Source organism: Mobula hypostoma, chromosome 2, assembly GCF_963921235.1.
Source record: "Mobula hypostoma chromosome 2, sMobHyp1.1, whole genome shotgun sequence".
In the NCBI taxonomy this organism is placed as follows: Eukaryota; Metazoa; Chordata; class Chondrichthyes; order Myliobatiformes; family Myliobatidae; genus Mobula; species Mobula hypostoma.
The window spans coordinates 211903979-211920535 of NC_086098.1; the positions used below are offsets into that span (position 1 = coordinate 211903979).

The 16557-nt window shown below is 37.3% G+C and overlaps 1 protein-coding gene across 3 annotated transcripts in view; it reads right to left on the bottom strand.

Moving 5' to 3' along the window:
- Positions 1-16557, bottom strand: part of zfp64 (zinc finger protein 64 homolog (mouse)) — a 77060-nt gene that overhangs the window by 13180 nt on the left and 47323 nt on the right. Inside the window, exons 1-5 of one of the 3 annotated variants that reach the window (XM_063031104.1) lie at positions 11579-11648; positions 8791-8954; positions 4825-4995; positions 2412-2474; positions 298-549 (exon numbers count right to left, since the gene is read on the bottom strand). In XM_063031104.1, the coding sequence (XP_062887174.1) occupies positions 298-549; positions 2412-2474; positions 4825-4995; positions 8791-8812 (508 nt within the window). In that variant the 5' untranslated portion in view covers positions 8813-8954; positions 11579-11648. Of the gene's footprint in view, positions 1-297; positions 550-2411; positions 2475-4824; positions 4996-8790; positions 9000-11578; positions 11649-16557 lie in introns of those variants that run through there. The other 2 variants (XM_063031112.1, XM_063031095.1) reach the window with 2 other exon arrangements.

The following is a 16557-nucleotide window of genomic DNA, read 5'->3' on the forward strand; positions in this document are numbered from 1 at the left end:
GGGCACCAAAGGAAGGTGATAGGCAGGTGAGAAGAGAAGTGGTAATAAGGGAGTCAGAATAGGGAATGGAAAAAGGGGGAAGGGGTAGGGGAAAGAAATGAACAGAATTTAGTAAAATTGAAGTTTAAACCGTCAAGATGGAGGCTACCCAGAGAGATTGAGGTTTGCTCCTCCAACCTGAGAATGGCCTCATTGTGGTGGTAGAGGAGGCCGTGGACTGACATGTTGGAATGGGGTGTGGAATTTAAATGGCTGCCAGTGGGAAATCCAGCCTATTATAGATGGACAAAGACTTACCAGTGTGAGAGCGAAGATGAATAATGAGCTGACTGGAACTATGGCTGGCATAGGGGCATATCTGGCATTTGAATGGACGCTCGTCAGAGTGGATCCTGAGGTGCTTTTTCAGGCTGCTGCTATCAGCAGCAGCATAATTACAGTGCTGGCACTTGTGTGGCTTCTCTCCAGTATGTGAACGATTATGCATCTTCAGCTTATCTAGGCGACTGAATCTCTTGTTGCAAAGATCACATTTGAATGGTTTCTCACCTACAAAACAGAAACTTGAAATGATAAGTTTGGAAAAGAAAATTTGCCTATCAAGATGAACTGTGAGCTCTATTTCAGATTATATGTTCTCATTTAAACATGTTGTAACTTCATTTGAGGCAGGGCATGCACACATTATTAACTATTAGAATCAAATTGGAAGTGATGAAATTCATAACGATTAACTAACTATTCAGCCTCAGAATATTGCTTGATCTAATATACTGTCAAAAAATGAAAAGACAGGTTAAAAGAATTCTCTTTTAAATAAGCATATATACACTGAAATAAGTCTTAACTGGAAAGAATCATTATAAATATTTTAAACATATTCTGCAAAATGAAATGCAGGAAGAGTACAGTGATTGTACAAGTAGGAAATAAACAAAATCAGGTGGTAAATGAAGCTATGGGCCCATCATTCGCCCTCTCTTTCTAAATGCAGCACTGTTAAAAGATCACAAGATAACAGAAGAGAGCTCATATCAGTGCCATCCAACTATCATCGTATCACTTGCCTGACTACTGTAAATTTGCAAAGGCAGGTACCTACTCCCCCTAGGGAAGTACCATTTATAGCAAGGAAACTTTTCATGGAACTTGGAGCAGATGCTTTAAAATTTACATTGTAAATTGAATAATGAAATAAGGCTAGCTATTAAATTATTCTATTAGTTCAGTAAGCCAAAAGCAATCATGCATTACATTACAATTACAAAATCATCTATTGAAGAATCAAACACTACTTCTTTCATAATACAAATTACAGAACAGTACAGAACTTACTAATCAGCCTGCCTAAACTTAAAACTAAATTGTTAAATATGAACATCAGCAAAATCATCCTGCAGAACATCACTAATCCAGTCAGAATACGACCCCTTGATCACTGTTCTTTGTCTTTTATGCCTAAACTAATCTTGAATTCGTAGCTACTGTAGTTGCCAAAAGAGTATTTCCAATGTTTTATTAGGGAAGACAATGATAAAATCTCCAATGAACTTTAAACCAGGTGTCATTTCCCCCTACACTCATAGCCTTAACTTAAAAGATTTTCACAAACTATGGTGTGTTTGAATTTGGAGAAAATTAGAAGTGCAGTTTATGACTCTTCCATTAAATTTGAAAAAACTTGGAGGCCATTTATTCAGCATTTTCATTTGATGTAATTTGATCATTTCCAAACTTGTTTTATTTCTGTGTACTGTTGTTGGAGGGGAATGGAGTTGTCAACACTAAGGTTTTTTTCTCTTCCATTATTAAGTTGTTAGTTTTGCCCAAGTCTTTTAGTTTAGTTGATTAATTCTGTTTTTCTTTGGGGGGATGGGCCTTTTTTTTTTGGTTTTGTTTTTTTCTTTTTCATGATTTTTTTTTCCCAGTTTTTTTTTGATTTGTAGTATCCGTTGTCAGTTCTACATGATTGGGAGCTTTGCTAACTTACACTATTTGATTTTACAATTACTTTTCTTACTGTAACAACGTGTCTCCTACTATTTGTATTATTGTTATGGTTTGTTTATATATTTTGAAATTAATGAAGAGATTGAAAAAGAAAAGATTTGTTTACTTGTCAACTGGATTACTTCCTCACAAGTAAAATCACTGGAAATAATTGAATAGTAAAGCTACAATAAATTAAAAACAAAAAACGTTGGAAATAGTTGGCTGGTGAGGCACCTGTGGAGTGAGAAGCAGGTTAATGGTCAGTTCTGATTAAAAGGCATCTATTCAAAATATCTACTCTTGTTTCTCTCTTCACAGATGTAGTCTGATCTTCTATTTCCAGCATTTCCTGCCTTTATATTAGATTTCCAGAACCTGTAATGTTTTGTTTTTCAAATAATACAAGAAGCATGTCTTACCTGTGTGAGTTCTTAAATGTCGATCTAAATCTTTATTTCCATGGGATGTTTGAAATGGACAACCTAGAGTCAAAAATAAAATTTACATACATTATATGAAATAACTTTTTCCATTTTCCCAAAGACTCATCAGGTTAGCATTGCTTGATAGATTTTTAAGCAGTAGAGACTGAATGTATGTTGTGTTTGCTTTAGAATTAGGTTGTTAGCTATAAGCAGAAATTCTCTGTGTTCCAATTTATTGAAATAGTCAGGCTGAATTTTCTTCTCAGAGTAAGATTGGATTTGTCAGCCCCCTGCAACAATGTTTGAATATATACTCCATATCATACTGTCATAATTTTCGAAAAATATGTGTGTTACCTATACAGTGGCTATAACTGGACTTCTCACTTGCAAATCAAACAGAAGGCTGCTGAATAGTGGCCACAATAAAACCTTTACAGGACCTAAAAGAATTAAGCTGAGGAGATTAGTTTGTTTTTCGAGGATGCTCTTTCACCTGGGACACTTCAGTACATTAGAGAGAAGTTGCTCTTGGTCTCATCCAGCAAGAGTTCCAGGAATAGCAGGACTAAAGATAAGTTACTGTTCTATGGATTTACTAACTATGCCTGCAGAAAAAAAAATCTCAAGGTTGTATGTGGTGACATGTCTGTACTCTGATAATAAATTTTACTTTGAACTTTAAATGGGGCACAAGTCAGTAATAATCGGAAGGTTTTTGGTTTTGTGTTGGTTCTACCCTGTTGCAGATATGGCAACAGAGCATTCATACTCAGTACTGAAGACAGTAAGATGTAGCAATCCAGTACAAGGGTTCTCATGCTAACATGCTACATAAACAAATTACTTTGTAAACCTGAGCAGAAGTAATATTTGAAATTCTGCAGCAACTATTAAATATTAAGCTGGAAAAATATTAATGAATTACTTGGGTTTTTGCTAATTGATGTAAAAAGTGCAAAAGAAACAGAACTGTAGTTTATAGGCACGGACCACTGAAATGAAATGGAGTGAATTCTGAGACTATCTAAACCACATTCTATAGACAACCCCCAATTATTGTACAGCGTTAATCACATATTTGAAGTATGTGGTCCCATATCCAAGAGCCTCCACTCCAGCAGTAGAGTGAGCAGCTTCAAGGTCCTGGGCATCAACATTTCTGAAGATTTATCCCAGGCACAATATATTGATGCAATTACAAAGAAGGCATGGTAGCAGCTATATTCATTAGGAGTTTGAGGAGATTTGGTCTGCCACCGAAGACTCAGACAAATTTCTACAACATTCTAACTGGTTGCATCACCTTAAGGTATGGAGGGGCTGCTGCACAGGATTGGAAAAAGCTGCAGAAAATTGCAAACTCAGCCATCTCCATCATGGGCACTAGTCTTCCTAGCATTGAGGATATTACAAAAAGGTGATGCTTCAAAAAGGTGGCACCTATCATTAAAGACCACACCCCCTGCCCCCAAATCACCCAGGACATGGCCTCTTCTCATTGCCACCATCAAACAGGAAGTACAGGAGCCTGAAGACACACACTCAATGTTTTAGGAACAGCTTCTTCCCCTCTGCCAACAGACTTCTGAATGGACAATGAATCCATGTACACTACCTCATGGTTTCACTCTCTTTTTGCACCACCTATTTAATTTTATATATATTTCTTTTGTAATTTATAGATTTTTTATTATGCATTGCACTGTACTGCTGCCACCAAAAGAAACAAATTTCACAACATACGCCAGTGATATTAAACCTGATTCTGATTCACTGGGAGTGAAACTAATACTGCAGTTTTAAAATCAAAAAGCACAAAAAAGGTCTGGAAGGACCAACAAAATTTTCTTCTGGAGAGAATAGTCTTCTAGCTTATAATCATTTTTCTTGATACAATCCTGCACCCTAAAGAAAGGCTGCTAAAAGAACTCAGACCAACTCTCAATAGACAATTACTGGAATTAATGCTTCAATTTTTGTCCACCATGTCCATTATGTCCTCAGGTTGTAAGTAGACACTGGCAGAGTTTGGCTTTTATTCATTGAAGAAATCTCACTGGGTCTTTTCTCTATGAGAGAAGTTGGGTAGAATCAAATTCAAACATTTCCTACCTCTCAACTCCACTCCACCCATTCCATTTCTTCGTTGTAATCTGGCAATGGAAAGTGTCAGGACACAACTGAATCATTAGCAAAATAATTTTATACTGAGTGTCTGTGTTGCATAAGCTAGAGCTTAGCACGGTGCCATCTTTTAGTAGACCTGAAAGATTTTGGCCATAATGCCAAAGCCAAAGCTGAATTTTCAGTGAACTCCCTACCTGTACAGAATCATTAGCACTGAGATTTCATAAGATTGGAAGTTAACTCAGATGATGAGTCATTTAAGAAAACCTGTACATACCTGGGTAACAGCATGCTAATTTCTTTGGTGATGTTGAATTTGATTTTGATTTTTTTGCAGTAAGTCTGGTGCGTCCTAGGGATAGATTGGTAACTGGACCTGCACTGCTGGTACTTGGTAGATAAGTCTGAAAGCCTTGTTCAAAGCCAAACTCTGACAAACGGCTGGAAACTGCACAAAACAAAATATTTAATATATAATTAAATGTTCTCCATTTCTTAGAATCTGTTGTTTTAAAAATACTTCTATTTTACAATGTATAAGTGAATGTCAATAATAAAGTTATAGCTCAATATTCCACAACATATATGTAGGAAGCAGCTGACACACAACTTTTGGTGCTTGGGAATATCAATTTTAGCAGTGCCTGGAATCTGATGGCAAAGCATGCTGCTACCTCTACTGATAGTCAATTTTCTAAAGATAATCTATACCGTATATTCTGTAAAACAGAGGCAATCTTATCAGAATGAACGTAAACTCTGGGTAAAATAATGTTTTATAAAATGGGTCTCTCTGAACCTCAGATCTATTTTGTTGATTAGCATGTACAAAAGTTGGAAGGCTATCAGATGGAGAATATAAATATTTTGTTTGCTCTTTCTGTTCCAAATTAATTCAAACCTAATGAGAGTAAAAGCCAATTATATTCCTTTTTACAATTAAAGGTATAAATAGCGGGTCATGATGAACTCTATTTTCTCCAAACAAGGCTTTTATCTCTAGAGAAATGCCACAAAATGCTGCTTGGCAATTATTAAATCATTCAACAGAACTGTATAAGATCACCTCAGTAATAGTGTTTAGTTATCAATTTCAAAGCTGATAACCAAGTAAGATCTCTTCCTCATAGAAACATAGAAAATAGGTGCAGGAGTAGGCCATTCAGCCCTTCGAGCCTGCACCGCCATTTATTATGATCATGGCTGATCATCCAACTCAGAACCCCGCCCCAGCCTTCCCTCCATACCCCCTGATCCCCGTAGCCACAAGGGCCATATCTAACTCCCTCTTAAATATAGCCAATGAACTGGCCTCAACTGTTTCCTGTGGCAGAGAATTCCACAGATTCACCACTCTCTGTGTGAAGAAGTTTTTCCTAATCTCAGTCCTAAAAGGCTTCCCCTTTATCCTCAAACTGTGACCCCTTGTTCTGGATTTCCCCAACATCGGGAACAATCTTCCTGCATCTAGCCTGTCCAATCCCTTTAGGATTTTATACATTTCAATCAGATCCCCCCTCAATCTTCTAAATTCCAACGAGTACAAGCCCAGTTCATCCAGTCTTTCTTCATATGAAAGTCCTGCCATCCCAGGAATCAATCTGGTGAACCTTCTTTGTACTCCCTCTATGGCAAGGATGTCTTTCCTCAGATTAGGGGACCAAAACTGCACACAATACTCCAGGTGTGGTCTCACCAAGGCCCATCTATCTGCTTTTCTTCCAAACTTTCTCAAGGACCATAAAACTCACTGGATTATCATTTGACAGATGATAACTTGGCTATTCTTAATGGATAACGCTAAATATTGAGCACCAACAAGTTATTTAATTTTGATGTATGGCGGTAGCCAAGACTAACCCTGCCCTCAGTGCTGCAGACATAGAAAAATGCACAGATTTTCCAACAGTCAATATATTCCTAGACACTTCCCCTACTTATTTTTCTCTCAGCATTATCATAGAATTCCAAATGCTCCCCTGACAACAAGCTCCAAGGAACACACTATGTGGATAAAGCCTTCACCCACTATGCCATCAATGGAGTCCAGTCGAGAAGTTCAGGCCTTCAGCTTGATCATGAACAAAATATGGTGCTGTAGACATAAGTTACCCATGGTGGATACTGAAAATGTGGTAAACGCTAACATGAGATTGGATTCAATTGCTCGTCATCTAAATCCCCAATTTTACATTGACCTTTCAAATCCAATCCTATTTAAGCTAATCCAGTCACCTCATACTCAACTCTCTTGCACTAGTGAAAATGATAATTGTTCTAAACGTGGCAGCAACCTTCAGCTGGAAAGCAATTCTGAATGTGGATCTCTTCCGTGAATACTGAAATCTAGAAGTTCTGTCCTCAGACTTCACAACTACAAACAGATTTATTGGGCAGTGAGTTGAAGATTGGGGCAAGCTTATTCATTCTTGTCAATTGATTTTGACGCCGACTGCAAAAAACAAAAATGGATAACCGGTCTACTCTAGTGATAAAGAAGGGCTTTTCAGAAATATTGAGCCATGTCATCATTCATTATTTTTTAAAAATCCTGTAGCTTATGCTGAATTGATATTGTCATTATGGCAATACATTTTGATTTACAATTAAGTAATGCAGATGGTTTTCCGCCATTACCCAGCTTGATGGAACTGCAGCTGGTGCCATCCTCACTTTTCTAGTCATAGGTAGAGGATCTCAGTAATGGCTTTGCTTTTCACACTCACAACTGTTACTTTAGGTCAATCCTTAGTGTTCCTAAAGATTAATCATTGTATCTTTTGGATCTTTCTATTACATGTTGTTTAAAATTTAGAAACAATTCCTAGGCAAGTGCTGGCAAAAGCAGCTTTCCATACTTACCACCTCATTTGACCTCTCCACTTTCTCTAAACTGACAAAGTGTTTAATCTGACATTCAAAACTAAATGGGCACATACTTCTTGCATTTAAATTTGTGGAAATCTGAAACCACAGACTCATCACAAATTCCATTCTCTATCCACTTATTTCATCTTTCTCCTTAGCAAATTGTACCAGCTTATTGGCAACATTGGCGTCCTACTACATCTAGACATGAGTTGCATATTCCACATGTTCACCTACTCAAAGACAGCTTATGCTCACTTTGGTAATATTGCCTATTTGTTTTTTTAAAATATATATTGAATCTACAATAAGAACATGCATATTGCTGAAAAGCTGGCATTTATTGCCCATCCCCAATTGCCCTGAAATAAATGACTTCTTGGTCCAGAGGGCTAAAAAGATATTTGTAAGTTTGCAGTTGGGCTCAGATGTAAGCCAAGCTCAACAGTGGTGAGAGATTTCTACACACTGTTAGTGCTGATGCCTCGCAGATCCCGGTTCAACACTGACCTTAGGGATGCCACTCCACAGTTCACATGTTCTTTCTATAAGATTTCCATACCTTTTGCTATTAGATCAAGGGAAAAAAAATTCAAAGGGGATTTGATGGGTATGTGTAAGAGGGAGTAAGTTGCAGGGTTTAGGGATATAAGCAGAGGGGAATAGAACTAATAGAATTGTTTCCCAGGAAGCATATGGACTAAATGGATAGGAAAGGCCTGCTTCCGAGTTACTTCTATAAAGATTAATAAAACACATGTACTTAACAGAATTCTCAATGATCCTAGCTTTTTATTCCAAATGTATTTACCTGAATTTAAATTCCCCATGGTGGGATTTAAAACTCAAATCTCCAGGTCAATGATCCAGGCCTCTCAGTACCAATGAATGCTAACAGACTTTCCCTCAACTTATCTGCTGCTGAAACATTGAAAATTCAGCATGTTATCTAAAACTCTGACAAACTTCTATAGATGTGTGATGGAGAGTATATTGACTGGTTGCATCATGACTTGGTATGGAAACACCAATGCCCCTGAATGAAAAAGCCCACAAAATGTAGCCAATGCAGCCCAGTCCATCACAGGTAAAGCTCTTCCTACCATTGAGCATATCTACAAGGAGTGCTCCCCTCCACTGAGCACATCTACAAAGAGCACTGTCGAATGAAAGCAGTATCCATCATCAAGGACCCCCACCATCCAGGCCATGCTCTCTTCTTGCTGTTGCCATCAGGAAGAAGGTGTAGAAACCTGAGGACCCACACAGCCAGGTTCAGGAACAGTTATTACCTCTCAACCATCAGGGTCTTGAACTAGGAGGGATTACTTCACTCACTCCAACATTGAATTGTTTCCACAACCAACGGACTTACTTTCAAGGACTCTTCTTCTCATGTTGTCAATAATTATTGCTTATTAATTATTATTAGTTTTATTTCCTTTTTGTATTTGGACAGTTTGTTGCCTTCTTCACATTAGTTGTTTGTCAGTTTTGTTATGCAGTTTTTCATTGATTTATTCTGTTTCTTGGTGCTTACTGTGAAAGTACACAAGAAAATGAATGTCAGGATAATACATGGGGACATCTATGTACTTTGACAATAAATATAGTTTGAACTTTGCTTGCTGATCTTTATTGGTTACTGTTACAGAAAACCCTCACTTTTTTTCTTTCTAATCCTTCTATGGTTTTACCTCCCCTCTTTCGGTTAGAATTTTATTCTATCTCAACAAACCTGCAAAATCAAAATCAGAATCAGGTTTATTATTCCTGCCATGTGTCGTGAAATTTGTTAATTAAGCAGCAGCAGTTCAATGCAATATATGGTAACATGGAAAGAATAAATAAATAAATAAATATTTGCACTCTTCCAATTACAGAATTTTACAAGCTTCAAATTTTAGAATTGGTCATTTCTTCAGCTGTCACAGATGTAAGCTCTGGAATTACTCAAGAGTCTGAGTTATAGGGTGAGGTTAGACAATCTAGGATTTTTTTCTTGATTTCCTGTAAGGGACTAAGAGTGATCTCACAGCAGTATCTAAAATTACAGGGCAAATGCACTCAGTCTTTTCCCCAGGATTGTGGAATGAAGAATTAGAGGATAGGTTTAAGGTAAGGCAGCCTGTGGCATGATGCAGGAATCAGAATAACAGAATTAGGTTACAAGAATTGCATCCAAGTATCATTAAAACCTAATTATTTTCAGAGTGCTCAACAATAATTATTCCTGGGACAGTTTGGTCTATATTCCTCTGGAAAGGGGATTACCTCATTCTATGTGCAACAGCTCCTGTTATGAATGCAAGGGAAATTCACTCCAGTAAATGTTACATTGAATTTTTGCAATGTGTCAAGTGATTCTGAAATGATCATTACTGCTTTACATTCTACATAATGTCTGATTAAGTAACAGAGAGATTTTTCAGCCTTTGATGCCACAATAGATTTCAAAGTAATGGTTCTAACATTTGGGCTAAAAGTAGATGAAGTTAAAATTTTATGTAAATGTTAAACTTATTCAAGACAAAAATACTCATAAGTTAAATTCACTGTTGTTCCAAATTCTGCAGCAAGTTATTTATATGAACTAACACAATGGTGGGAAGATAGTCTCTTAAAGTCCAGTGAACATCTTGACAGTTACCGGGTTATAATTTTGTCACATCCTTGCCAAAGAAGTACAAAATAACAAATCATCTGTATTTGCGTTTAATGGAATTTTGTCTGTAGCCTCCAAATTCACTGTTTGATGCCATAGAATTTTAGAAGCACTTCCTCACTGCCTACCTCTGGCAGCTAAACACCTGAGGACATTCAGGGTAACACACACAAAATGCAGGAGGAACTCAGGAAATCAGGCATCATCTATGTAGAGGAATAAACAAATGGCATTTTGAGCAGAGATCCTGCTTCAGCATTTCTGGATTTCCAGCATCTGCAGAATCTCAAACTCATCATTCCAAATAAACTGATTCCTAAGCTCCGGAACCTGGGCCTTAGCACTCAGATCTGCAGCTGGATCTTCAACTTCCTCAAAGACAGGACCCAGGCTGTAAAAATAGGGGACAAGCTCTCCTCTACAATCACTCTGAGCACCGGTGCCCCACAAGGCTGTGTACTCAGCCCCCTGCTGTAGTCACTGTACACCCATGATTGTGTAGCTAATTTTCCATCAAACTCAATATATAAGTTTGCTGATGACACAACAATTGTAGGCCATATCTCGGGTAATGATGAGTTTCAGTACAGAGAGGAAATTAAGAACCTGGAGGCATGGTGCGAAGATAATAACCTATCTCTCAATGTCAGCAAGATGAAGGAATTGGTTATTGACTTCAGAAGGAGTAGCAGACCGCACGACCTAATTTACATCGCTGGTGCGCAAGTGGAACAGGTCAAAAGCTTTAAGTTCCTCGGGGTCATTATCACAAATGACCTGACTTTGTCCAACCAAGTAGAGTTCACTGCCAAGAAGGCCCACCAGTGCCTTTACTTCCTGAGAAAACTAAAGAAATTTGGCCTGTCCCCTAAAACCCTCACTAATTTTTATAGATGTACCGTAGAAAGCATTCTTCTAGGGTGCATCACAACCTGGTACGGAAGTTGTCCTGTCCAAGACCGAAAGAAGCTGCAGAAGATCGGGAACATGGTGCAGCACATCACAAAAACCAATCTTCCGTCTGTGGACTCACTTTACACCGCACGCTGTCGGAGCAATGCTGCCAGGATAATCAAGGACACGACCCACCCAGTCAACACACTTTTCGTCCCTCTTCCCTCTGGGAGAAGGCTCAGGAGCTCGAAGACTCATACGGCCAGATTTGGGAACAGCTTCTTTCCAACTGTGATAAGACTGCTGAACGGATCCTGACCCCGATCTGGGCCGTACCCTCCAAATATCCGGACCAGCCTCTCGGTTTTTTTTGCACTACCTTACTTCCCATTTTTCTATTTTCTATTTATGATTTATGATTTAAGTTTTCCATATTTACTAATTTTTACTATTTTTAATATTTAATATTTGTAATCAAGGGAGTGTGAAGCGCAGAATCAAATATCGTTGTGATGATTGTATGTTCTAGTACCAATTGTTTGGAGACAATAAAGTATAAAGTATCTCATGTTGGGGAAATTCAGCCCTCCTCAGACTAACCAACCTTGACCACTGTGTTTCCATTGTATTCATGATATCAGATGCAAGAGTCCTGAGTTTCAAGTGTAGATTCAGTCAGCCTAATGGGAAACAACATCTTAACAACAAGAGAATTTCATGGAACATAGTTTATTACTTTCGTCCTCGATTGCAAATCAATTAATGAAAACAAGAAGTGAATTTTATATACATAGTGACAAAGTTGGTAAACTGTTGGCTAACCAGTTGAAGACTAACTATTCCAAATTTCAAATTAATCAGATTCATAATCAAAATGGTCAACTGGTATCTGATCAAGCTGAGACTAATCAATCCTTTTTTGATTTTTATTCTTCCTTATATCAATCAGAGTCTCCACGAGACTCTAAACATATATATATATGACTTTTTAGATAACCTAGATTTCCCTAAGATTTCACATGATGTACCTCCTATGCTTGACACTTCCTTTACTACTGATGAGATTAAGAAGGCTATTTTCTCTACGAGTCCAGGGAAAGCTCCTGGTCCTGATGGGTTTACTGTGGAATTTTATAAATGTTTTGCATCTTCATTAATTCCTTGGTTATTCAGGGTTCTGGAGGCCTCATTAAAACTTGGCAAACTGCCTGAATCTTTCTATAGAGCTTCGATCTCTTTAATATTAAAGAAGGATAAAGATCCTACTCGATGTGCGTCTTATAGACCGATATCCTTATTAAATGTTGATTCTAAAATCTTTTCTAAATTATTAGCAAACAGATTAGAAAAAGCACTTCCTTATATTATTTCCGAAAACCAAACGGGTTTTATTAAAGGTCGTTACTCTTTCTATAATATTCGTACACTGTTAAATATTGTTTATACTCCCTCGCAAAATGATCCTGAATGCGTCATTTCCTTAGACGCTGAAAAAGCCTTCGACAGAGTCGAATGGCCTTATTTATTTAAGGTGTTTGAAATGTTCAATTTCAGCCCAAAATTCATATCCTGGATCAAATTGTTATATCATTCTCCTATGGCCTCAGTCTGTACTAACTCTTTAAGCTCACTTTTTTTCCCTCTTTTCCGAGGTACCAGACAAGGTTGTCCTCTTAGTCCTTAATTATTTGATATTGCATTAGAACCTCTTGCAATTGCTATTCGAGAATCTTCAAATATTATTGGGATAACTCAGGATTTAAAGTCCCACAAAGTATCACTTTATGCTGATGATTTACTTTTATATATTTCTAACCCTCAAAAATCTATTCCTGCTGCTTTAGATTTATTAGCACAATTTAGTCTTTTTTCAGGTTATAAGTTAAATCTCGGTAAGAGTGAACTTTTTCCGATTAATAAGCAAGTTCCCTTATATCAGAATCTTCCGTTTAAATTGGTTAATAATAATTTTTCATATCTTGGGATTAAAGTTACCTGTAAACATAAGGATTTATTTAAGACTAATTTCCTACCCTTAATCGATCACATTACTCAACTTTCATTTAAATGGTCTCCATTTTATTTAACTTTGACTGGTCGTATTAATGCTGTTAAGATGTTTATTCTTCCAAAATTTTTATATGTATTTCAGACACTATCGATTTTTGTTCCCAAATCCTTTTTTGATAAAGTTGACTCTAAAATTTCTTCATTTATTTGGCAAAATAAAAACCCGAGATTGGGTAAAATACATCTACAGAAAGCTAAGACAGATGGAGGTTTTGCATTACCTAACTTTAGATTCTATTATTGGGCAATTAATATTCGACATATGAAATTTTGGTTACTTGACCAAGATACACTATCCATTCCTAAATGGGTAGTATTGGAATTACAATCTGCCCAAGGTTATGCACTTGGCTCCATTTTAGGTTCTTCTCTTCCTTTTGATTTGAAACGCTGTAAACTGGTTTGTAACCCGATAGTTAAATATACCTTATGTATTTGGTTTCAATTCCGAAAATTTTTCGATCTCAATAATTTGGGCTTGCGATTCCTATTTTGGGTAACATATTTTTCCCTCCATCTTCCACTGACCATGCTTTTCAAATTTGGAAGACTAATGGTATTTCACGGTTTTTGGATTTATTTTTAGATGGTCCCCTTATGTCTTTTGAACAATTATCTAATAAATATAATTTACCAAGAATACATTTTTTTAGATATCTCCAAGTTAGAAATTTCCTAAGTACTATACTCTCTTCCTTTCCGACGTTACCTTCTACATATATTTTAGACACTATAATTAACCTTAATCCATGTCAGAAAGACTATTATTTATAATACTATTATGAAACTTAGGAAAGCTCCATTTGACAAGATTAGGTCAGATTGGGAAAAGGAATTGGGTTTTACTATTCCAGTGGATGACTGGGCGCATATTTTACAACTGGTTAATACTTCCTTTATCTGTTCTAAACACTCCCTAATTCAATTTAAAGTTGTCCATAGAGCACATATGTCTAAAGATAAATTAGCTCGTTTTTATTCTCATATTAACCCTTTGTGTGACAGATGTCACTGGGAATTAGCTTCCTTAACTCATATGTTTTGGGCCTGTCCTACTCTGGAAACTTTTTGGAAAGATATTTTTAATATTATTTCAAAGGTATTGAATATAGATATTTCTCCCCATCCTATTACTGCTATCTTTGGATTACCTAAAAGTTCCAGTAATCTTTCCCCTTCAGCCCGTAGATTGATTGCATTTCTTACTTTATTGGCGAAAAGATGTATTTTACAACACTGGAAGGAGATTAATGCTCCAACTACATTCTTTTGGTTTTCCCAGACGATACTATGCTTAAATCTGGAGAAAATTAGAAGTAATCTTTATGATTCTTCAGTTAAATTTGAACAGACTTGGAGATCTTTTATTCAACATTTTCATTTAATGTAATTTTTTTATCTTTCTCTGGCCATATCTACATTCCCTTCTTGCTTTTTAATTGTTCTCGATGAAGGTCGGGTTTGAGGATGTAATTGTTTTAAGTTGTTTAACTCTACTTGATACCTAGTTAGCCCATTGCTTTGCTTTGTTTTGTAGTTTAGTTGCACGGTGGGTTTTTTTGGGGTTTTTTTTTTCTCTTATTGACATGTTTGAAAATTAGTATACTATTATATTACTTGGTTATTTTATATTTAAACTGCACTGTCTGTACTAATTTTTTTGTATTAATATCTCTTGTAAATTTATATTGCAATTGTGTATCAGTGCTTATATGGTTTACCTTTTGTGTACTAATTCAATAAAAAGATTTAAAAAGAAAGAAAGAAAGAGAATTTCAGAAAATATGCTCACTTGTGATTAATGTGCTATTTTCAAAATGACCCTACCATAAAACGCATCTTTTCCTCCCCCTCCAACTCCCCGCCTTCTGCAGGGATTGCTTCCTCCATGATACCCTTGTCTATTTGTCTCTCCCCACTAATCTCTTTCCTGCCACTTATCCCTGCAAGCGGCAGAAGAACTATAAATGCCCATTTACCTCCTCCCTCAACTGCAATCAGGGCCCTACACAGCACTTCCAGGTAAGGCAAAACTCCACACGGGGTTGTCTACTGAACCTGTTGCTCCTGGTGCAGCCTCCTCTACATTGGTGAGACCTGACGTAGACAGGGGAACCACTTTGTCAAGCACCTCAGCTCCAGCCACAAAAAGCAGCATTTCCCAGTGGGCAACCTTTTCAATTCCTATCCCCACTCCCACTCCAACAAGTCAGTCTATGGGCTCCTCTTCTGCCACAATGAGGGCACTCACAGGCTGGAGGAGCAATACTGTACCTCATATTCCAACTAAGTACCCTCCAATCCAATGGTATGAACACTGACTTCTCTAACATACAGAAATATTTTTTTCCCTTTCCCTCTTCCTCATTTCCCCACTCTGGTCTTTTAACCCTTCTCTTCAACTGCCTATCACCTCCCCCTTGTGCTCCTCCTCCTTCCTTTTCTCTTATGATCCACTCTCCTCTCCTAAAGGATCTCTCTTCTTTGCCTTTTCCAAGTAGCACCTCCCAGTTTCTTATTTATGCCCCTTCCACCACCCACCTCACTTGACCTATCACCTTCTAGCTTTTCCTTCTCTCCCTTCCCCACCTTCTTATTTTGGATTTTCCCTTTCCTATCCAGTCCTGATCAAGGGTTTTGGCCCAAAATATCAACTGTTTCTTAATTTCTATAGATGCTGCCTCACCTGTGAGTTCCACCAGCGTCTTGTGTCTGGATTTCCAGCATCTGCAGGATCACCTGTGTTTCTGATTAATGTGAATATGAACTGTTCTTGCAAACATTAAATCCAGGAAACAAGCAATAAGTTTGCCCCCAGAGAGAAAGGGGGAAAAAAAACATTTTGCTTTGGATCACTTACAATGAAAATAAAGATCAAATACCAGGATTAGCTACAGTATGTACAACAACTGATAAATAATTCCGCCAGTATCAAACTGGTTTGCTACTTCTAACAAACAAGAGATTGAAACATTGTCACAGCTTTTAAACTAGCTTCTTGGATTCACTACATGTCCCTGAACACTGCTTCCAAGGATGAATTTAAGACAATTCTCTTGGAGGTGCTTCCAGCAAACTACATCATTTCCAGCTTTTTCCTGCTAGTGGTCCCCACTTATTTATCTGCTGTCTCACTGAGTACAGTGAGAAAGCTGACCGAACAAGGTTCCCAGTATGAATACCAGACAATAAGAATGTTAAGAGTCTTAAATCTTACCCCACCAATGTACCTCTATAAACATTCAACTGGTTAGAGTGGACTAATTAATACATTGAGGAAGACGAGGAGAGAGAATTTGTCATGCGATCAGGCTCAAGAACAAACTGTAAGGAAAAACAACTGGAGATGGTTTACAGACTGATGGAGTAGTCCCTTTGAATATTTGTTACCTTCCACGCTGGTAGTTTTAAAGATATGAAGATATTTCTCGCTTCTTAGAATATTGAAGACTACAAAACAGCACAGGACTTTCGGCCCACAATGTTGTGCTGACTTTTTAACCAACCCTAACA